Here is a 23,561-nt window from a genome sequence, read left to right as displayed (position 1 = left end):
CTCTTAGACTTGTATAAATTTATATTGAAAGCCTCTTAACAACTTTATAAAGATCTGGGGGCCATTAGAGAATTATTGTAATGAATGAACATTGTTTTCCTTTTTGATGGATTCATGTATTTTTGTTTTGGGGGGGGGAATTGGATGATTAATGTTTTAATTAAAATGATTGGATTTCTTCCCTTTCCAGTGCAGTTGCTTAGTTAACATAAAATGATTGGATTTCTGTTGTATTATGAAAATTTCATTGAAGAATTGTTGGGTGGGGAGGAAAGGGTTATAATTTTTACTTTAATGGATTATATGTATAAGATTGTCAAGTGTTGTATATTTTATTAGTAATGTAATGTTTTGATACTGAGCACTTGTTTGTTAGTTTTAAAATGAATAAAGAATTAAAAAAAAAAGAAAGAAAGAAAACGAATAAAGAATTTAAAAAAAAAAAAAAAAAGCCTCTGCTTTCCCAGGATCGGTAGTATGGAATGTTGCTACTCTTTGGGGTTTGGCCAGGTACTAGTGACCTGGATTAGCCACTGTGAGAACAGACCACTGGGCTTGATGGACCATTGATCTGATCCAATAAGGCTATTCTTATGTTCTTAAAACTACAACTGAGAACCTAACTCGCTTCAAAACTGTCTCACACGACGACATTGCCAAAATACTAGACCCTATTTGCCCTTCCGGCTCCAACCTGGACCCCTGTCCACCACGCCTTCTAGTGGTGGTAACAGATGCCTTTGTAGACTCCATCCTTCCTCTCATCAACACCTCTCTACAAACAGACGTAGTGTCCACAGATTGGAAGTCGGCACTCATCAGACCAATCTTGAAAAAACACACACTTGATCCTAACGTGCCTGGCAACTATAGACCCGTCTGCAACCTACCTTTCGTCTCCATGATCCTGGAAATAAAACAGCGTTAAACCAATTGCACTCGTTCATCGATGAACAAGGAGTCTATCCGCTTTCCAGTCGGGATTCAAGAAATTCCACAGTACTGAAATTGTTCTTCTCGACATCATCGACGACTGCTAGAAACTCATGGATAAGGTTAATGATGTTCTTCTAGTGCTGCTGGATCTCAGTGTGGCATTCAGTACTTTTGACCATCCTCTCCTCATTGAATGGCTCATGGAAATTGGAATCTGAGACATTGCGGTATGATGGTTCACCTCCTTTTTGAATAACATTTCGCAAAATACTCAATGATACGCTATTGAAACCGATTAAATACAGTGTCCTGCAGGGGGCTGTGCTTCCCCCCCCCCCTATTATTCAAGCTCTACATTAGACCTGTCATAGGACAGATTCACTCCTCTGTGGATGACATCTAATTGTACCTACCGTTAGGAGAAGCCCAGATTATGAAACCCCTAAACTGCCTCTTGGAAATCAAAAACTGGATGTCTGTCAACAAATTATACCTAAATTAACATAGAACTTGGGCAAGTGAGCAGGAGAGGAGAGAAAAGGAGAGAAGAAGGAGTAGGAGAAGGCAGGAGAGAGCAAGGGGCAGCGGTGAGAGGTAGCTCCGCCCACCCCCGACGTCATCCACTGAAGCTCCCCCCTTAAAAGGGGAGGGGCCAACGGCACTCAGCTAGAGACTTGGGCAGGCGAGCAGGAGGCAGGAGAAGGAGTGAAAAGGAGAAGGCAAACAGGAGAGGAGAGAAGAGGGGAAGGAGTAGGAGAAGGCAGGAGAGAGCAAGAGGCAGCGGTGAAAGGTAGCTCCGCCCACCCCCAACATCATCCACAGGAGCTCACCCTTAAAAGGGGAGGGGCCAACATTGCTCAGCTAGAGACTTGAACAGGCAAGCAGGAGAGGAGAGAAAAGGAGAAGAAAGTGGTGGAAAACTGGAATGCTCTTCTGGAGGTTGTTATAGGGGAAAACATCCTCCAGGGATTCAAGACAAAGTTAGACAAGTTCCTACTAAACCAGAACGTATGCAGGTAAGGCTAGACTCAGGGCACTGGTCGTTGACCTAAGGGCTGCTCCGAGAGCGGACTGCTGGGCACGATGGACCACTGGTCGGACCCAGCAGCGGCAATTCTTATGTTCTTAAGGAGAAGGCAAATAGGAGAGGAGAGAAGAGGGGAAGAAGGAGTAGGAGAAGGCAGGAGAGAGCAAGGGGCAATGGCAAGAGGTAGCTCCACCCACCCTGATGTCATCCACCGGAGCTCCCACTTAAAAGGGGAAGGGTCAATGGTGCTCAGCCATTTGATGCGTGTTAAAGGCGCTCACCTTAGCGATAGCGCCTTTGCGAAGGGTCTGAAGAAGGGACAAGTCACTACACTGAAGAAACACCAGGGAAGGACATCTACACAGACAAGTACCACAAAGGGCAACAGGACAGACATGAAAAGCAGATAAATAAACAAACCCAGCAGACGCAGAGGATATAAACAATAGAAGTAGGGGTAGTAGGTATATAATTAGGAGAGGGACTACACAGTAACAGCACCAAGGACACTACACGCAGTGAGAGAAAGCATATAGGGAAGAACAAGAAGCACACAAGATCCAGGAAACAAGGAGAAGTCACTTCAGACAACAGACCAGCAAGCAGACAGCAATGGAAGCAGCAGATAGAAGCAGGATGATGAGTCTCCTGCACCGTTTGTCAGATGTGCTTCGAGCCGAGTCGGTCCAGCGGAGGGCCACTAGAATGGTCTCCGGACTCAAGGGTCTCTCATACGAAGAAAGACTGGGCAAATTGCAGCTCTATACTCTAGAGGAGCGCAGGGAAAGGGGTGACATGATTGATACATTTAAATACGTCACAGGTCGTGTCGAGGTGGAAAACGACATATTCGTTCCCAAGGGACCCTCGGTCACAAGGGGGCACCCGCTTAAACTCAGAGGAAGGAAATTTAGTGGTGACACCAGGAAGTACTTCTTCACAGAAAGGGTAGTGGATCATTGGAACAAACTTCCGGTGCAGGTGATCAAGGCCACCAGCGTGCTCGACTTTAAGAATAGATGGGACATCCACGTGGGATCCCTACGAGGGTCGAGCTAAGGAACTAAGTCATCAGCACTCAGACTTAATGGGGTGGGTCAGTAGAGTGGGCAGACTTGATGGGCTGTAGCCCTTTTCTGCCGTCATCTTTCTATGTTTCTATGTTTCTACCTCCCCTCTGGGAGGCAGTCTTATGTATGCACTCGATGCAAGGAACTGGAGGGCCTAAGAAGCAAGTCAAGCTACTGGAGGGCAGAGTACTAGAACTAGAAGCACTTTAAGCAGTTGAGGAGGAGGTCAGAAAGGCTGAAAACTTCATGAAAGAGAGGAACACTGAAGAAGTCAGAGAAGCAGAAAACATCATGGAAGAGAAGAATATCGAAGAAGAAGTCAGGGAGCTAGAGAAGGAGGCATACAGAGAGGCCGTGGAACATCACCAACAACAGAGTAACTGCCAAATACACCCACAGAGAGTGAGGACCACCTGGAGAACAATCACAAGAAAGGACTAGATGATACAGCAGCAGGACCTGGAACCAGAAGGGGGAACCCACAGGAAGATGAATCCAGTGCAGGCCAACGCCGGGAGGAGGGAAGATGGAAGTGCACCGAGGACACGGACCTGCGGCTAGAGAGATAAGAGAAGATAGAGAAGACAGCAATCATCGTGGGAGACTCCATCATCCGACAATTCGACAGCCACATAACAGGAGGAAGACAGGATCAACTGGTAACCTGCCTACCAGGAGCCAAGGTGGAGGATATAGTGAGCTGCATCGACAGGATCATCGACAGTGCGGAAGGAGGAGATACGGCGATAGTGATCCACATTGGGCCAAACGACGTGAGCAACAGGAACTACAGGAAAGAAGATTATCAGGGTAAGAACCTAATCTTTCTTTACGTCTCTCCTTCATCCCAACATTTGTTCGTTAGCACTTACAACAAGGTATTTCTCTCTGATAAAGCCTGCGGTGCTTTGCAACTTCTTGCAACAAGGCCTCGCTAGCATCAATCTCAGTGGAGAGTGAGTCAGTCTGTGCAGTAGCCCTGTAGTCAACTTTAAAGTTTTTCCATATCCATACTGTTAGAAATAGTACTGTTACAGACACTGGGCGCAGAGAAAATGCCTCTGTATCTTTGCTGGTGAAAGTAGATTCAGCCTTAAATAGCTGATGTGTCTTATTGCCTTGAGTGTTGTGGTGGTGGGCAAGATTTGAATCATAGTCTTATAAGTGATATAATTAGACTACCTACATTTTCCAACTTAACCCAAAGGAAACACAAAAGCTTTTTTTTTTTTTTTTAAGTTATTCTAAATATCATTAGATTGGAGTCATAGTGGTAGGTGACCATTTATTTTTTTTCCTCAAAAGGGGACATAAGAACATAAGAAGTCGCCTCTGCTGGGTCAGACCGGTGGTCCATCGCGCCCACAGTCCGCATCCGCAGCGGCCCATCAGGTCCATGACCTGTATGTGATCCCTTAAATTTCGCCTTGATACCCTTTCTATATCCTATCTTTGCCCTTATCTGTATCCCTCGATTCCTTTATCTGTCAGGAATTTATCCAATCCTTCTTTAAAACCCCGTAGTGTGCTCTGTCCTATCACAACCTCCGGCAGCGCATTCCAGGTGTCCACCACCCTCTGAGTGAAAAAGAACTTCCTGGCATTGGTTCTAAACCGGTCCCCCTTCAGTTTCTCCGAGTGCCCCCTTGTTCTTGTGGTTCCCGATAGGTTGAAGAATCTGTCTCTCTCCACCTTCTCTATGCCCTTTATGATCTTGTAAGTCTCTATCATGTCTCCTCTGAGTCTCCGCCTCTCCAGGGAGAAGAGCCCCAGCCTCTCCAACCTGTCTGCGTATGAAATGTTTTCCATATCTTTTATCATTTTCGTCGCTCTTCTCTGGACCCTTTCAAGTATCGCAATGTCCTTTTTGAGATACAGTGACCAATACTGGACACAGTACTCCAGGTGCGGGCGCACCATTGCACGATACAGCGGCATGATGACTTCCTTCGTCCTGGTTGTAATGCCCTTGTTAATAATTCCCAGCATTCTATTGGCTTTCTTGGAGGCTGCTGCGCATTGTGCCGTTGGCTTCATTGTTGTGTCCACCAGCACACCCAAGTCCTTTTCAAGATTACTGTCCCCCGGCACTGAACCCTCCCATTTTGTAGCTGAACCTTGGGTTCTTTCTCCCAATATGCATGACCTTGCATTTCTCTATATTAAATAGCATTTGCCATTTATTTGCCCACTCTTCTAGTTTGCTTAGGTCCTTTTGTAGGACATCTACTAATTTCAGCCCCGCCCACAATCCCACCTTAGCCCCACCCCAACCCCGCCCACAATCCCGCTCACAATTTCTTCCATTCATTTTTCATGTACACACAATATCTTATTAATTCATAATGGTAACCATAAAATTTAAAAAAACACAATGCACACTATGTAGAGAAAATGTTAATTATCTTTTTTGCAATTATTTCTATTAAATTTCAATTATTTCTGTTAAATTTCCCTCCCTCCCATCCCTCGTGCAGCAGGACCCTTGAGCAAGCCACCCACACCTGCCCCAAGCACTGCACCTTGGGCCCCACTGGCTCTTCCTTTGCGCACTTGGGCTTCCATCTAACTCTGAGCCTGGTGAGAAGCAGGCACTGCAAGGCCAACTACCATCGCCTGCTCCGTCAGGGAAGCGGAGGTCCCGCCACGCGGCCTGGTCTCCCTCGCCTCAGCAAAGACTGGGACCGCATCTCCCTCTCTACTGGCCACCAAACAACACCCTTTGTCCCTTTCTATTCCCTCCTATGTCCTGAATTTGTGCTCCCTCCCACTCACTACCTTCCAGCATTTCTTGTCCCCTGCCTTGTTGAAGTTCTCATTTGTCCCCAGCAGTACTCCCCGCATCACTATGTCCAATATCCCCCCTCCCTGTGTTCCATCTCCACCACCCTATTGAAAAAAGAATCATCTCGTCCTGCCCCTCTCTGCCTTCCAGCATTTGTCTCCCGGCCTTATTTAATTTTTTTAACTGCTCCTGCTCCTCTTTTAAGTGTTCCTGCTTCAATTGCTCCTCAGTCCCCAGCACTGCAGCACTCCCCGCAATGCCCAAAGGTGGGTGGTTGGACGGCACAGGATGGCACAGCAGAAGACGACAAGAGCGAGACAGCTACCCTACATGTGGCTGACCCACAAGCCTCTCTCTGACATGAACTCTGAAGGAAGGGGAAGGGGGGATATATTGCTATATTATTGGTTTTTAATTATTATTTTGAACACATTACATGTATGATATATTTGATTTACAATATTTGTGGAAAGGGAGGGTGTGGGGGAGATTAAAATATGTTTTGAAATAATAATAGGAAAGAATTTTCAAGTGATGTATATGAATTAATTGATGTAATATAGTACACTTGGTGTAAGATGAAAAAATGAATAAAGAATTGGAAAAAAAAAGTTATAGTTATAATATCAAGAAATTTAAATAACTTGTATGAATTCTTGTATGCACTGTTTTTCAACTGAAAATGAATAAAGATTTTTTAAAAAGAAAGAAATTTGCTCCATTAAGCAGAAATAATAGCAATTTTTAAGAAAAATGGAACTTTAAGTAATCAGTAGCTATGAGGGACCCTATAATGGGCTTTTAACAATTTTTTAAAATTATTTTTTGATTAAGCACAATCAAATTCATGGGGAAAACTTCAATTTACACAGTTTTTCCAATTGGCCAGCCTTTAAAAAAACAAACCACTAAACAGAAAGGGGTCAATATTCCCTGAAAGCTTAACACAAGACTTTCTCTGCTTCAGGAAGGAGGTGAGATCATTTTCAAGCACTATCCGCGCTCTTCAATCTCTCCCTTAGTACGAGTAATGTCCCGTTGGACTGGAAGACGGCTAACGTCATTCCACTCCACAAGAAAGGCTCCAAGATGGAGACAGCAAACTACAGACTGGTGAGTCTCACATCAATAGTGTGCAAACTAATGGAAACTCTAATCAAACGCCAATTGGATACGATCCTGAACAAGGAGAATCTACGGGATCCCCGTCAACATGGATTTACTAAGGGGAGATCCTGCCAATCAAACCTGATCAGCTTCTTTGACTGGGTGACGAGGAAGCTGGATGTTGGGGAGTCCCTGGACACGATGTCCAGGACTTCATTAAAGCATTCGATAGCGTACCACACCGCAGGTTGCTGAGCAAGATGAGTTCTATAGGATTGGGTGACACATTGACGAAATGGGTTGGGAACTGGCTTGGAGGTAGGCTTCAGAGGGTAGTGGTGAACGGCACCCCCTCCGAAATGACGGAGGTAATCAGTGGAGTGCCGCAGGGCCCGATCCTATTCAACATCTTGGCAGAAGGGCTGCGAGGTAAAATAACATTATTCGCCGATGACACCAAACTAAGCAATGTAGTGGGCAAAAGCACAACAGACATAAATTCAATGTCCGACAATATGATGCACGACCTACTCCTACTGGAGCGCTGGTCTAGGTCCTGGCAACTCAGCTTCAATGCCAAAAAATGCAAAGTCATGCACCTGGGCAGCCAAAATCCATGCAAGACTTACACCCTAAATGGCGAGATCCTAACAAGAACTGAAGCAGAACGTGACCTAGGGGTGATCGTCAGTGAGGACATGAAGGCTGCCAATCAAGTGGAGCAAGCTTCCTCCAAAGCAAGGCAAATCATAGGTTGCATACGCAGGAGTTTCGTCAGCTGTAAGCCTGAAGTCATTATGCCATTGTATAGATCAATGGTGAGACCCCATCTGGAATACTGTGTGCAATTCTGGAGGCCGCATTACCGTAAGGATGTGCTGAGACTGGAGTCAGTCCAGAGAATGGCCACCCGGATAGTCTCGGGACTCAAGGATCTCCCGTACGAGGAATGGCTGGATAAGTTGCAGCTGTACTCACTCGAGGAACGCAGAGAGAAGGGTGACATGATCGAGACATTCAAGTATCTCACGGGCCGCATCGAGGTGGAAGAAGATATCTTCTTTTTCAAGGGTCCCGCGGCAAAAGGGGGCATCCGTGTTAAATCAGGGGCGGGAAACTGCACGGGCACACCAGGAAATTCTTTTTCACTGAAAGTGATCACTGGAATAGTCTTCCACTTTAGGTGATTGAGGCCAGCAGCGGGCCTGATTTTAAGGCCAAATGGGATAGACACATGGGATCTATTCACAGAGAAAGGTAGGGGAGGGTCATTGGGGTGGGCAGACTAGATGGGCCGTGGCCCTTATCTGCCATCTATTTCTATGTTTCTATTCTGACCACATATGCACCCACATCTTAGTATTGTGACCTGGTGTAGTGTTTGTATCATACCCCTCTGTTCAATTTTCTCTGCCTTGAGATAGTCACTAAGTGTGAGTGGATATGATTCAAGAAGACAGAACCAGCTGTCAGCACATGGAGATTTCTTTAGAGAAGTATGTTTTAAGTTGTGGATTTTGTCTCAGGTGAAGAGCCCTTGGCCAGCCCCTGTTTCCCAGGCCTAGACAGGGTTTCAAATTGTCTCTATAATGGATATTTTTCTTTCATGAGGGATTTTCTATACATCTATGAAGCATCTCATGCATTATCATATGTGTTATCCCCAGGACTTTGGAGAGTGACAGTCTGTGTTGGGATGCAGAAGTGGAGAATAGCATATATAACATGATGACCGGGGTTCCTCCTGAGCAGAAGCACCAGCCCACCATCAGCAGCTACCAGCTCCAGTATGCCCTGCAGCAGTTGCAACTGCAACGACTTCACAGCCAGCAGCTGCTGGATCAAAGCCGAGTTCGACATCAGGTACACCAGAGAACCTCAGTTGCTTTATACTGCCCACTCTGTGTAAATCAAAGAGCCTTAGCTTGTTCCATACATCCCAGAGAGCTTCAAACTCTTACAGTTTCTCCCCTATACCTCAGAGGGCTGCAAACATCTACACTGCCCCCTGCCCACACATTAGAAAACCTCTTTCTTGCTGGACTGCAATTCATGGGATTTGTAAGTATCCCCCAGCTGCCATTTTACACCTACATTATGTCTGATGAAACCCCCTCCATAGAGCCTCCTCCCACATTTTCAAACATCCCTTCCCTTTAGATCTGTGCCAGTGTGGGAAGAGAAAATGGGAGGTATATCACACCCATGTAAATACATTTCCCATTCCCTCTTTCCAGATTAACCCACTGTGCCTCTTCCTCACCTTGCAGATCCTGCAATTGTAATCTTTAACATATAATGCTACTCCCCCTCCTTCTCTTCCTACGCTGTCTTTCCTGAACAGATTGTAATCCAGTATAAATATATCCCAGTCATTTTTCCCTGTGAACCTTGTCTCTGTGATCACCACTAAATTCAATTCAGCCTCTTCCATCACAGCCTCTAAATCCAGAACATTGTTTTCTATACTTCGAGCAGTGGAGGCTGACGGCAGCCTGCTAGAATCACTACATCACCGGTAATCCTCTAAAGGCCATAATTAGTTTTGAAAGTGAGACCAGGAGGCCAGGGGGAAGCAAGACAACAGTGGAGAGAAGGGGTTAACATGCCAACCTTCGGGGGGCCCCCTGGTGTAGCTATTAGAAGTACACAGGGAAAGGGGGTCAAAAGAGAGGGGCATATGCTAGGTGGAGGGGGGAAGAAATAATGGGTCTTAAAACAGAGGCGAGGGAAAGAGATGGTGGACAATGGAATGGAGGGAGGGAGGAAAAAGAAAGGGAGAAAAGTTGAACCCAAGGGATGGTGTGGCGGGAGGGGGATAGAAATATTGGATGAGGGGAGTGGTCATAAGAGAAATGCTGGACTGCGGGGATGGAGACAAAAAAAAAAAAAAGGAGAGATGACAGACCTCCGGGGAGGAAATGGAAACGGAAGGGAAGGACAGAAATAGAAGATGGATGGTGAGCACGGAGAAAGAAGAAAACGTCAAAAGGGTAAGAGACCCTGGCAAGTGAGTTAACAGAAGACAAGCAGAAACCAGAGCCTGGGACCAACATGATTTGAAAATAAGAATAGCCTTACTGGGTCAGACCAATGGTCCATCAAGCCCAGTAGCCTCACGGTGGCCAATCTAGGTCACTAGTACCTGGCGAAAACCCAAAGTGTAGCAACATTTCATGCTACCGATCCAGGGCAAGAAGAGGCTTCCCCCATGTCTTAATAACAGACTGGACTTTTCCTCCAGGAATTTGTCCAAACCTTTCTTAAAACCAGCTATGCTATCTACTTTGAATAATGGCCAGACAACAAAAGGTAGAAAAAATAATTTTATTTTTTGTTTTGTGATTACAGTATGTCAGATTTGAAATGTGTATCCTGCCAGAGCTGGTGTTAGACAGCGAATGTGAGCTAGGACCTAACAGAGAGAGGAAAAGTCTTTTTTGTTTGTTTATTTTATTTACACCACAGTGCCAGTGTGGGTAGGTGAGGGCAAAGGGGGTGGAGAGGGTGAAGAGGCTACAAAATAAACCCGCCAGGACAGGAAAATCAAATTGAATCGAATCGAAAAAATTTTTCCTGAATTGGGCAGCAGCCCTCTAAGCAGGCTCCCCTTCGACTCCCCTTTGGACTACTTTATGTCCAGTGTGGCAGAGCGTCAACCTAAGACTCTTCTAGACAGTAGTCCTTTGTGCTCCTAGAGGGTCTAGTAGGGATAATTTTTGTGGCTCAAGACGCTTTTGCCTGTACTCAGGAGGAACTGATACTCAAAGAACATATCAGAGTTCTCGGCAGAGGTGTGGAAAGTCAGGGTACTTAGACCTCCAGACTGCGAGCTCATGTAGCCTCCAAAAAGTCTCAATGATACCAGGTCAGCAGTAGTGCCTCCGCAGATAGGAGGGTGGTTAACAGCCTACTGGGAGGTATGGGCATGGAACAGATTGGACTGCTGGGTGCTGGGGGTAATGAGTTGGATATAAACTCAAATTCAACTACCCCCTATTGGATTACTTTGTGGACTTTTCAGCTGAACGACAGGAGAAGGCGGTCAGAGTCTGAGCAACAGTACAAAGGCTCTTAGATATTATATTCCACAGAATCGGGATTGGGAAGATTCTCAATATACTTCATTGTGCCTAAGAAAGACTAGGACAATTGGAGACCGATCCTCAATCTGAAGTCAGTCAATGCAGCACTAAAAGCGACATTATAACATTCTTAGTCTTGTTAATTATCCCTTTTTTCATAATTCCTAGCATCCTGTTTGTTTTTTTGGCCCCCGCCACAGATTGGACTAAAGAGGTTAGGTCTCTTCAGTTTGGAAAAGAGACAGCTGAAGGGAGATATGATTGAAGTCTATAAAATTCTGAGTGGAGTAGAACGGGTACAAGTGGATCGATTTTTCACTCCGTCAAAAATTACAGACTAGGGGACACTCGAATTTAAAGGGAAATACTTTTAAGACAAATAGGACATATTTTTCTACTCAAATAGTTAAGCTCTAGAACACAAGTTCCTGAAGGAAAAAATTCATATTCTGCTCTTGAGCCAAACATGTAGGAAGCCACTGCTTGCCCTGGGATCGGTAGCATGGAACCTGGATACTGATCTAACCCAGTATGGTTATTATGTTAAATAATGTAGATGGATTTTCAGAATAAGAATTCAGTATACTAACAAAATTTGTTTGGTTTGGGAAAAGACCAAGAATCGCTTTAGCATCATTACAAAAAACAATTAAGGAAGGAGGGGTAAATTTTCCAAATTTCTATAGGTACCATCAAGCCTATATTTTAAGACAAGGAATGTATTGGATCCTCCCAGATCTCATGGAAAATGTACCCGACTGGTTATATTTAGAATGGCGCCTCATGTTCCCTTTACATCCAGAACATTTCATTAGTATAACAATACCTAGGAGATATAAAGATCATAGAATTCTAACAGATACATGGAAAACATTAAGATTTATAAGCAATTTATCAAAAGATCCATTGACTAAATCTTTAAATCAATCTATTTGGGTAAACTCCAGGATCAAAATTGGTGGATTTAAAATAGTATGGAAACAATGGATAAAAGCAGGTATACGTACTTTAAAAGCTATAATAATAAATGGATCACTGCTTAGTTTTTCACAATTGCCATAAAAATTTGGATTAGATAAAACACAATATTTTAAATGGATGCAATTGAAGCAGGCCATTCAGGAAGGGTTCCCTGAATGGAAGAATCTAAACACTCAATATAGTTTACCAATCCTTTGTTTTCAAGCGGATTTTCAAGGACACCAAGCCGCAAAATGGTATAAGAAAATAAACGAATTTTTAAACAAAAAAAAGAGATCAGGACTTAGGGATATTTGGAGTATTGAGATAGGACAGATAATTTCTCCATCTCAATGGCAAAAATTTTGGTCCTGGAGAATACATACTACAAGATCAGCATCTATGAGTCAAACATGGTTGTTTTTATTACATAGAGTTTTATGGACCCCTACGAGATTACAAAAATTAGATAGTAATAGATCTAATAGATGCTGGCATTGTAGGATAGAAGTGGGGACATTGGACCATTTACTATTCTTTTGTCCCTGCATTAATTCCTTTTGGAAATTAATTTGGCCCCAAATTAATAATTTATTAGAAAATCATGTTGGACTATCATATGATACAATATTATTTGGAACAGCAATGAGAACACAAAGTCCGATTTCAGCTAATAATAATAAACTTTTATTAATTTTAACAGGGGTCGCCATACAGCAAATTACTCAGAACTGGAAGGATTACACTAAACTGAATTACACTTTTTGGTGGAATTCAATTTGTCATATATATAAAATGGAAAAAGTATTGGCATTACAACAAGGTTATATTAAAAAATGTAATAAAATATGGGGACCATTGACAAATTATTCTACTGATCAGATATAATAACACATGTATAGAACATATAGAAGGGGTAGGGAGGGAAAACTATTGTAATATTAATATGATATAAAATTCTGATAAAGGGTTTATTTAATTCACATTGTAAGAACATTTAATAATAATTTCAAGTGTCTTTTCATAATTGAATGTATTACATGTATTTCACTTGATGTAAGAATTTAAAAAAAAGAATAAAAAATATTAAAAAAAAAAAAAAGAATAAGAATTCAGTTACATCTCCTCCAGAATCACCTCAGCCTGCAGAACGGGTCTTGCAGAAATCCACACACTTTTCCTCTTCTGCTCCTCCCACTTGGCAGAGGAATACAGAGCCCCCTGCAGTTATTTCTGCAAGTGAACCGTGTGCTGCTTTTTTTTCACTAAAGTTTGTTTTTTCTCAATGCCTTGAGACCCCTTTGGAGGGGTTCTGTGCCTGGGAAAGGAAGCAGCTTCCATGGACCTGTGGAGCCAGCTTGCTGTGTGCCACCTTTGGAGCTTGGGCACCTTCCCCTTGGGAATGTTCTTAATCGCAGGCTGGAATGCGCCCTGAGTAAGAGCCCTCGGAGTATCAGGGCACAAGCTGCATTTTTCCACCTCCGATCATGTGAGGGGGTTCCGAGGGGCTTTTGGTCAGGCTACGTTCAACTGGCAGCCCAAAGATCCTGAAGATTGGACTGTTCAGTGAAAAAACGGAGGCACAAATTCCTTTCTTTTCACTTCAGCTGCAGAGTAAAATGCTTGAGTACCTGAACAAATTAATGTAAACCATTCTGAGCTCCCCTGTATGTAGGCACTGCAGAGACTTTAAATACAGCCCCATTGATTCCTATGGGAGAATTGGGGGGGGGGGGGTCTAAATTTTTAGTACTTTCTGTTGGGAAGTTTTTGAAATGGGACTGTACTAGGAGGAACCTCTTTGGGAGGAGGTAGCTATTCTGGGGTGGAGGTTCTTGTGAGGGGGAAGGAGCGGGAGCCTTGGTGGAGTGGGGAAACCAGGATCATTTAAGGTGCCTCCTGGGATCATTGGACTGTGGCTTAGCAGCCTGATACTCCCAAGGTAGAAAAATACGACCAATTGTTTACTGTCAGTATTTTTCTTCTTTTTTTTTTTGTTCAAACATTCTTTATTGACGTTTTTTAAAGAAAATAACATCGTGCCAAACCACACAACAAGCAATAACAAAACAATACAGCAATTTCCAGAGATAATCGGGAGAACTAAACAGCTTCATTAATACTGTCAGTATTTTTCTAGGAATAAGGCAACTTGCAGTATTTATTACAAACTGTATTTTTTAATTTACATAATAATGAGCTGTTTTGCATGCTTTGCATCTCACTATTATATAACCTGAGGTAGCGTAAACTAATGTGCGTTACAGTGATATAATGCATGTTATTGCCGTTAATGCACCTTAATAACTTCCCCTCACTGTTTTCCATTTTTAACCCTCCTACCCGACACATTGTCTGTTTATGCATTTTGTCTACTTCAGTTGCATTTATTCTGGCCACTTTCCAGTATGTCCCATTAAGTGAAGAATTGTCCTCGTACACCTTTCTTGCTGCACTTATTTTAGGGTATGTAGAAATAAATGACTAGACTGTATTGTGTTTCCTGTCAGGCTATTCTTACCAACCATCTGGTTCCAAACTCCACCCAGTGGTCTGTACCCATTGCTGCTAATGCTCAGTTTTCACCAGGCATGTTCTGCATCAGCCAGAAGCCAAACAATCATCAGAAAGCAGCAGTGGCCCAGAGTTCCTCTCAGTATGTCCCCAAACCACCAAGCAGCCACAAGTTGGGCATTAGAAAGAAGTCATCACAGCTCAGCTCCAGGTAAGATGGTTTTAGGTTTTATTCAAACTTGTTATACTGCTTATTCATACGACTGGTCCAAACGGTTCACAAAAATACAATCAATAAAACCCAAAATAAAAGAACTCCATCGTTAAATAGGATAGACCTAATCCATACAACATTCATACCTAAATGAGTACAGGAAGCCGATGGTGCCTCAGAGACACGGGGGGAGATGAGTAGAGAGGAATTCTACACTGCCAGCTTCTCTCTGTTCAGTTTTGTCCACTAAGATCATTAAATATACTCTTTAGAGTCAGACTAAGGGTGCATCCTGTTTCCAGTATGGCCTATCCAAGTTATAAGTACCTGGCAAGGTTCCAAGGATAAGCAGAGACTTTCTCCAGGTCTACCTTTGTAATGGTTTATAGACTTTTCCTCATTTTCAAAACCCCAGCTACATTAACTACTTTTACCACATCCTCTGGCAATGAGTTCCAGATCAGTATACTGAGTGATCAAATAGTTTATCCTTTCTGTATAACTGTATAATTCAAAAGGGACAGTCTCACCATGGAGCAACACAAAGACATGATGTTCTTTGATTTATTCTCTGTTTCTTTCCTAATAATTTCTAACATTGCTTGCTTATTTATTTTGTACATTTATATTCTGCACTATCCAAAGTTCGAGGCAGATTACAGTTAAACTAAGCAAGTAGATCAAGATTAGTTGTTGTTAGCCAAGTGGAAGGCACTGGTCCAAGAGACAGGTTGTCTTTGTCACAGAACTTCTAACTCTTGTAAGAGAGGCAAGTGTTTTGAGTCTGACAAGGATTTCCACTGGAAATCAATCCAGGAGGATTGTTAATCAATGGACAATAAATATAAACCTATGAAGGATGCTCTTTTTATGGAAGCTTTTAGTGTGGGTGGGTAATGAAAGTTTCAGGTAAGATAGACGTAAAATAAATAATTAATAATTCTGTTTTTGTCTTGTGTGTTTGTGTATTTTGACATTTTGTAAATGTGCACGTGGAATCTCCCTAGGTGTAGGGGGTTTACAAATATTTAAATAAATACGTTTTTGTATGGAAATAATCCAAGAAACTTTCTGCTGATGGTAGAGAGGTGACAAATTTCTAAGGCAGGGGTTATTAGACAGAGACTGAAAGCTAGAGTATAACTTCTTACAAGGATTAATAGCCCTGATAATACGAGTTGAATAATATGATTTCTTTGCTTGTTTCAAATGATAGTTTAAATGTTGGTGGTGTTCCCTGCATAATTGCAAAGCACCAAGAACTTTTGTATTGATCCAGTGGCATTCAGTTTGCTGTAGATGGTTCTTTAAAAGATGATAGTACAAGGGTTATTTAGGTGAAAACTTTTAGAAATAATAGATCAGTGAAGTGTAAAAGATTTTAAAGCATTAGAAAGTCTCAAGTTCCATTGAACTTAATCTGAAAAGGTTAGGGGAGCACCTTGAATTTAGGGTGGGCTTATCATCCAGTTGGGGTCCAATCTGACAAAGACACTGGGGTATTAGAAAAAGATGACAAATTAAAGGAAGAAGAATTGTGGGAAAAAACTAAATCCAAACTATGTTCTTCTTGATTTGTTGGCTGAGAATACTTATTGATGAAAGCCTAAGTCAACAAGGAAATAAAGGAACATGGAGTGAGGTATCTACAAGAATATTAAAGTATAAAGTGTCTTAATGTGAGGAGATTGCTAAACTTGACTGCTGCATTTGCTAAAGCTTGGGAGCAAACTCTCCATTGATCTGTTGTTAGGAGATGGGAGGTAGTTCATGAGTACAAGATGCAGCAGATTGGACAAATGTATTTTGATCCTTAAAGCTTCTGAATATGGCAAGGTCTGCCTTACTTCTTGCACAGAGGGAAATCTGAAAAATTACCACTAAATCTTCACCATTTCTCGAAGATCGTGATTAAAATAAAACATTGTACCCCAATGGAAGGCATTGATATAAATAGCTGTCTTAACCCTCCTTCAACGAAATTTCAACTAAGTATAAAATGTAAATATTTGATGAAAGTATAAGATCTTTAGTTAGGGCTGTTTTCAATCTAACTGACCTAAAATTTAGAAGAGCTATGTTAATTGCAGTCAAGATTACTGATGGTGATAATTTGGAACAAGGACTATAATATGTCTGGGGTGGTCATTATTGATGGTGATGTGATGTTTCTGGACATCAGCCCCAGAAAGCTGCAATCGGAAATGTATATGTGCTTGCACTGGGAGCTATTGCATTGCACAATACAGAAAAGATCGTAGTAAGCTATGTGGAACCCTGAACCACTAATTTGAACTGATGAACTAAAATATATTTTATATGTCTAAACTGGCTAGGTTTAAAAAGTACCTTCTACACCAAAAGAATAACATGAAATGCCTAATGTCACCGTCTCCGTCCTCTCCTTGCCCATATACCCTATTTCTTGTACAATCCCACTCTATTCCTGGGCAAGTGGGTACTCAAGCCCATCTTGGGAGATTTCTTGTAGGAAGCTTCATTTACATATTTTGACCCTCCCCTCTTACCTTTGACTTCCAGTCTTTTCTGCTCATGTTTCTTTTTTCTCTAACTTCAGGATTTTCGCAGCTTTGCGTGTTCATCTGCAGAGGTTCCGCATGGGGACAGCTCTAGCAGCGGGAGATTGTAGACTTTACTGACAAATGGGCTAGATGCACTAAAGTCAGTGATCCCGCTAAACCTGTTTTCACAGATTTAGCGATTATCGCTATTACCGACCCGATTCACAAAACGGCATACAGCATGTTTTTCCCTCAATCGCCCATTTTCTGATCCGGCTATGCAAATTAGCCCCATGCAAAATAGCCAAGTGATTGATGCAGTAACATCGCTTGGCTATGCAAAAGAAATAAAATGGATTTTAGCTGTCAGAAAAAAACAACAGTTTAAACCTAGAAAATGATGGCAGATAAAGGCCAAATGGCCCATCCACAGTAACCATGATCTCTTTCTCTCTTCAAGAGATCCCACAGTCCAGTGTCAGGTTTATTCTGTGACTCATGCCATTTGCCTTCTTCTAAGTATGACAGGCCTTGTCTGAATGTTCTTAATTTCCAGCAGGATGGCCTCCACTGAAGGACAACGGAATAAAATGCAGAGCAAAATGAGCAATACTCCTACCAATCAGACACCAGCAGCAGCATCATCAGGTGAGTACCAAAAAGAGAGCCATAGGGCAAGAAGCACTGATTGGGCATTTTAGCTCTTATGGGTCTCTGTCTAGTGAAGAAGGCATTTCTCCCTATATCAAGGTTGCCAGCTGTCCAGATTTTCTCCAGTCACTACAGATTTTAAGTCAAGTGTCCAGAAAGTGGAAGAGGTAAAAATGTTTAAGGGTTGTGGCTCTGCAGCTGATTACACAAATACTGTACACTGCCCCATCCTCCATTTTCATCAGTCCCTCATTCCCTTCTCTGATCTTGGGCCTTCCCTTCTCTACTTTTGTCTACAAAATCCCAACAAGGTTCAAGCCAAGTGGTTCAGACTCAGTTTTCTTCTGTGGCTACACATGGTTACATACTTCTCTGAGGAGCAGGTGAAAAGAAGGAAAGACTCAGGATCAGGCAACTGAAGGGACAAGAAAATATTGCTGTGGCCAGGAAAGTCCCTCTCTCTTCCAGGTCACTTATAGTGTAGCTAGTGCCCAAGGGGTAAAACTCTGACAAGGAAAAAACCCAACTCTGACCCCCATCTCCTGACCTTGCTGCTAGATGTTTTGAAATCCCCAAACTAAAAAGCAGTGTGAGATTTTTTTTTAAAAAGAAAACTACCAAGTTTTAACTTATCTACCTGTAAAATTGAGGGAAGTACTGAGGGCAGGTTAGAAAGTAGTGAAAGGCTGCACAAGGAAGGGAAGTGAGAAGCTACATAAGGGTAAAGAAAAAGGCAATAAGAGAATGGGTAATGAGAAAGGGAGATAGCAACAGAAAAAAAATTATAGAACAAAGGTGCAGGATGAGAAATGGAGGCAAGGAACAGAAAAAAAAGAGAAATGATATTTCAGGGAGATAGAATGAAGGCAAGGGAAAAAGCTGACAGAAAGGAAGACACTGCAGGGAAATTTCAAGAGAAGGTTGTGAACTGCACAAGAAAATTGATTGAGAGAGTTCTGAAGAGAAATAAGATTGTGGAGTTATAGAATGGAAGGGGAAGAGTTTGGAGAAGAAAAAAGAAAACAGTAAGGGGTCAATATTCAAATGGGTTTAACCAGACAGGGAGGCTCTTGCCCAGTTAAACCTCAGGCTGAGTTGACTGGTTGCTGATATTCAGTTGCATCACTGCTAACTGACAATTTTGGCCAGCCTGGCGCCCTCTGGGAGGTCAGGAAGTGATGTCAGAGGGAAAGCCAACGCCAGCGTGAGCATCAAGCTACAGAAGCTGCTTGTGCTATTGAAGATTTAAAAAGGTACAGAGGTGGGAAGGGAGGACGTGAGTGTAGTGTGTGGGGTGCGGAAGGAGCGGGGAGGGTGTGGTGACCCTCACTACTCCACTGGCTACAGCAATAAATTTCAGTTAATAAATTCAAAATAAAATGCTTTTTTATTTTACCTTTGTTGTCTGGACATTTATTTTTCCATCAAGTTGTTTCCAGTTTTTCTTTTTTGCTTTCCTGTCTTCCACAAATTCTCTTTCAAGTGGCTACTGTCCATTTGTCTTTTCTTCTCTCTTTTGTCTTGTTCTGTTCCCTCACTACAACTACCTCTGACATAGTGATATTTCCATTTAGCTCATTCCTCCCTTTTTTTCTTTTTTACCTTAGTCACTCAAATTTTACTCTTTCTCCCTTCTCCTCTTTACTTTTCATCTACCTATCAAATTTCAATCTTCTTCTGCAAAAGACATACGAGTCTTGATAGGTTATGCACCCCTACTCAAGAGTGTATAGAAGGTGTCACTTAAAATTTTTTGGCTCCACCTCCTCTGCACTGCTTTGTGTTGCTCAGTTCATCCTTCTATAGTACATTTGAGTTGATGGTGTCACTCTGACCTGCTGTTTTTTCTCTTCAGGATTTGTGTCCATTTTCAGAGGTTTTTTTGGTGCTAAGAGAAAATGGGCTAATCATTGTGGACTACTTCAGGGTAGAGAATAACATGGGGACTGTTTCCCACGGTTAGCTGCGGCTAACCCGCAGGAACATGGAGAAAAAAAAAATTGGCCGTTCACCGCAGTTATGGGAACAAGGCTTTTCACCACCCCATGGAGCGGTAAATGGCCTTCTCCCCGCAGTGAAGGATTGTGATTGCGAGTCCAGCAGCCCCCCCTCCCTCTCTATCGCTGGTCTAACAGCCCTCCTCCCTCGGTCCCGATCGCGGTTCAAAACCTGTAAAAAAAAACTGCAACTCCCCTGGGCGCTTTGCGCCTCCCGGGGCAGGCCTACCAGCCTCTCAGAAGCTTCGTGGACGAAGAGGCAGGCAACATCACACACAGAGCTGCTTTGGGACCTTCTTCCAGCCAAGTCCCTCCTTCTGATGTAACCTCCAGTGAAACCAGAAATTAAATCGGAAGGAGGGCGGTACAAAGGGGTCAACCCAGGGGAGTCGCAGGTTAGTTTGGGGTTTTTTGATGGTTTTGACCCAGCGATTGGAAACGAGGGAGGGGGGCTGTTGGACCTGAGATATGGAGTGAGGGGGGCTACTGCTGAACCTGCGAAGGGGTAAGAGGGTTAGTTGGGCTACTGGATCGGCTAGCGCTGAAGGGAAGGGAGACAGTTGCTGGATCTTGTCTGGGGTAAGGGAAAGAGGTGCTGGGCCCATGTAGATGGAGTGGAGCTGGAGGGAAGGGAGATGTGCCAGACTCACATCTGGGCGCTGAAGGAAGGGTATAGAGGTGTTGGACCCATGGGAAGGGAGCTAAAGGAAAGGGAGAGAGGTACAAGACCTGCAGGGAGGAAAAGAGAGAAGGGAAGGGAAAGAAAAAAAACTGTTGTACAGCAAGGCCAGAAAGCTTGAAGAGCGTAGTAAACTGCTCGAAGTTCCAAGTGGTTGATATGAAAGGCTTTCTCATCTTGAGACCACTGACCTTGGTGCATAGATGGTCTAGGTGTGCACCCCAACCTTGCTTTGAAGCATCTGTTGTTATGGTAAGCCGAGGAGACGGAGGATGGAACAGACAGCCCTCCTGTAGTGTGCTAGAGTGAATCTACCAGAGGAGAGAAGCACAAACTTTTGGATGCAGAGGAATCATCTGTGTGAGTGAATGAGAGCGCTGATTCCAGTGTAGCTTAAGATGCCATTGAAGGGGTCACATGTGGAATCTCGCATTGGGGACGAGAGCAATCGAGGCTGCTATGTGACCTAACAGTCATAGAATAGTGTGAGCTGGCAGAGCAGAAGACTGCCTTATCTGATCCACTAAACTTCTGATGGTCTAATGTCTGTCTTGAGGAAGATAGGCTCTTACAGACATTGTGTCTAAGCATGCTTCTATGAATGTGAGGAAACGCATTGGCGTTAGCATGGACTTTTGGAAGTTGTTGATGAATCCCAGAGTCTGTAATATTTGAACAGTGACCTGGATGGTTAGAAATAAACGTTCCTTGAAATGTGCTTTCAGAAGCCAATCATCCAGGTAGGAGAACACCATATGATGCTGTCTGCATAGGTGGGCAGCGACCACCTCTAGGCACTTTGTGAAAACTCGTGGGGCCATTGACAGGCCAAAGGGAAGAACCTTGTATTGGAAATGCCTGTTGAGAAATGCCAGTGGGATGGATAGATCGGAATATGTGTATACGCATCTTTGAGGTCTAGTACGGCTAACCAATCGTTGTGAGACAATAATGAGAGAATTGCTGGAAGAGAAATAATTCAGAACATTTTCTTCTTGAGGCAGGTATTGAGAAGTCTGAGGTCGAGAATTGTGTCTTGTGACCTTGTGTCTTCTTCGGAAATAGAAAGAAGTTGGAGTAAAACCTACTGTTTACCTGGTGATGTGGAACTTCCTCGATGGTATTGTTTTGTAAAAGAAGAGATAATTCTAGTGCAAGCTGCAGAATATGTTGATGAGGGACCTTTGAAGGCAGGGGTGGCTAGGATGGAAGGACATGGGTCAAGAAGTTGAGGAAATATCCTTGTAAGCCTATACTGAGGACCCATTGGTCCGTCGTGATTTCCTGCCAAGCTGAAAAGAAATGGGTTAGCCACCCTCCCACTGACAAATGGTCAAAAACTAGGATTAGGTTTAAGCGGAAGTAATTGAGAAGCCAAGGATTGTTTACACTGTTTTTGAGTGTAAGGAGAAGACTACGGCCTTTAAAGATTGGGTCTGCTGTAAGGGAAACATCGACGAGGATAATGTTGTTGAAATAATTGCTGATGATATGCTCTACAATAAGAAAAGGTAGAGGAAGGCCTATGAAACTAATCAGAAGGGTGTGCTGAAAAGTTCTCTACTGATTGAAGCATCTTCTTTAAGCTGAGAAACTGTTGCTAGGCCATATAGTAGTAGGAATTTATGTCTGGTGGATAGGGTTTTCAAGACAGAAAGATGTGTCTCTAGTGAATGGGGGAGTTTAGCATGAAGGGAACTTTGGTTCACACTACTATGATAGCAGGGAATGAAGCTTGAACTTTCAGTATTTTGACCTATTGTAAGGACTGAATCTTTCTGTTTTTGCTTTTATCTGTTTTGATCTGTTTCAGTAGTTTATGTATGTAACTTTATTGTAAACCGTTTTGGAATAAAACAGTATAGAAATTTTAAAAATAACTAAATAATAATAAACTTTTATTAATAATGACAGGAGTCGCCATACAACATATTACCAACAATTGGAAAAATTACAATAGACTTAGTTATACATTTTGGTGGAATTCATTGTGTTATATTTATAAAATGGAAAGATCAATTGCCATACAAAAAGGGAATTATAATAATTTTGAAATGATTTGGGGGCCATTAACAAATTATTGCAGAGTAGACATCATTTTCCTAATGAAAGTTCATTTACATGTAGGGGGAGGGGGGAGGGTAAATAGTTTTTGTTTTTAAGGTTCGATTAATAGATTGAAATATAATATATAAATGATATTTTGAATTCAAATACTTGTGGGAAGGGTGGTTGGGGGGGATTAAATTCATGTATGTAAAATCAGAATTGTATGAATATCAAGTGATTTGTAATAGTTAATATGATGTAGTATTGTGCACTTGTAAGATGAAAAATGAATAAAGAATTTAAAAAAAACAAAAAACAAAACAACTAAACTAAATAAATTTAATGTAAGTGAATTTTCTGTCTTATTTCTAGATGCTTTGGCCACCTCTCAGGTTATATTTGCCAGATCTAAACCTGTTGCCCATGGTTCCAGGGCCACCAGCAAAGTCATAGGGCAAAGAAAAGGAAAAACAGTTCAACCAGGACCAGAATAAGGTAATATAGAAGCCCCATAGTAGACAGCAAAGCATATTCCACCCCTATAAAGTAAGAACAATCCTTTGCTTTCACATTTTAAAATTACCCTTAGTCCCTTGACCAGCTGGAAACAGCAGTGACTGTACAGAGGAAAGTGAAATTGCTAGAGACCAAGCATGCAGGAGGAGAAAAGTTCCTGTAAGGAAAGAGGAAGGGGATATATGTGGTATCAGTACCACATGAATCTAATGGAATCCATGCAGGACAGTGTAGGGGTCTCCTTTGTGACTCTGTATAAGAGCATCATGCTTTGGGTGGTATTTTTAAATTTGTGCCTTTATCAAAATAGTTTTTAGCTTGGAAAATCCTGATTGATTGAATACTTAGAGCATAGATATAGTTTGCCTACCTACCATGTGGGGGGAGAGGCAAAAGGTAAGGAAGCCATATAATCAGGGGAGGGAGAACACCACATTCAGCATTAACAC

General features: G+C 42.6%; 1 protein-coding gene across 4 annotated transcripts in view; it reads left to right on the top strand.

Moving 5' to 3' along the window:
• Positions 1-23,561, top strand: part of TTLL5 (tubulin tyrosine ligase like 5) — a 602,590-nt gene that overhangs the window by 557,577 nt on the left and 21,452 nt on the right. For 3 of the 4 annotated variants that reach the window (XM_033951293.1, XM_033951290.1, XM_033951294.1), the window contains 4 exons: positions 8,593-8,788; positions 14,481-14,695; positions 17,777-17,868; positions 22,969-23,091. In XM_033951293.1, coding sequence (XP_033807184.1) covers positions 8,593-8,788; positions 14,481-14,695; positions 17,777-17,868; positions 22,969-23,090 — 625 coding nt within the window. In that variant the 3' untranslated portion in view covers position 23,091. The remainder of the gene's footprint in view (positions 1-8,592; positions 8,789-14,480; positions 14,696-17,776; positions 17,869-22,968; positions 23,092-23,561) is intronic. The other variant, XM_033951292.1, reaches the window with a different exon arrangement.

Source organism: Geotrypetes seraphini, chromosome 7 (assembly GCF_902459505.1).
Source record: "Geotrypetes seraphini chromosome 7, aGeoSer1.1, whole genome shotgun sequence".
Lineage (NCBI taxonomy): Eukaryota > Metazoa > Chordata > Amphibia > Gymnophiona > Dermophiidae > Geotrypetes > Geotrypetes seraphini.
This window is presented reverse-complemented; position numbering and strand designations above follow the sequence as displayed.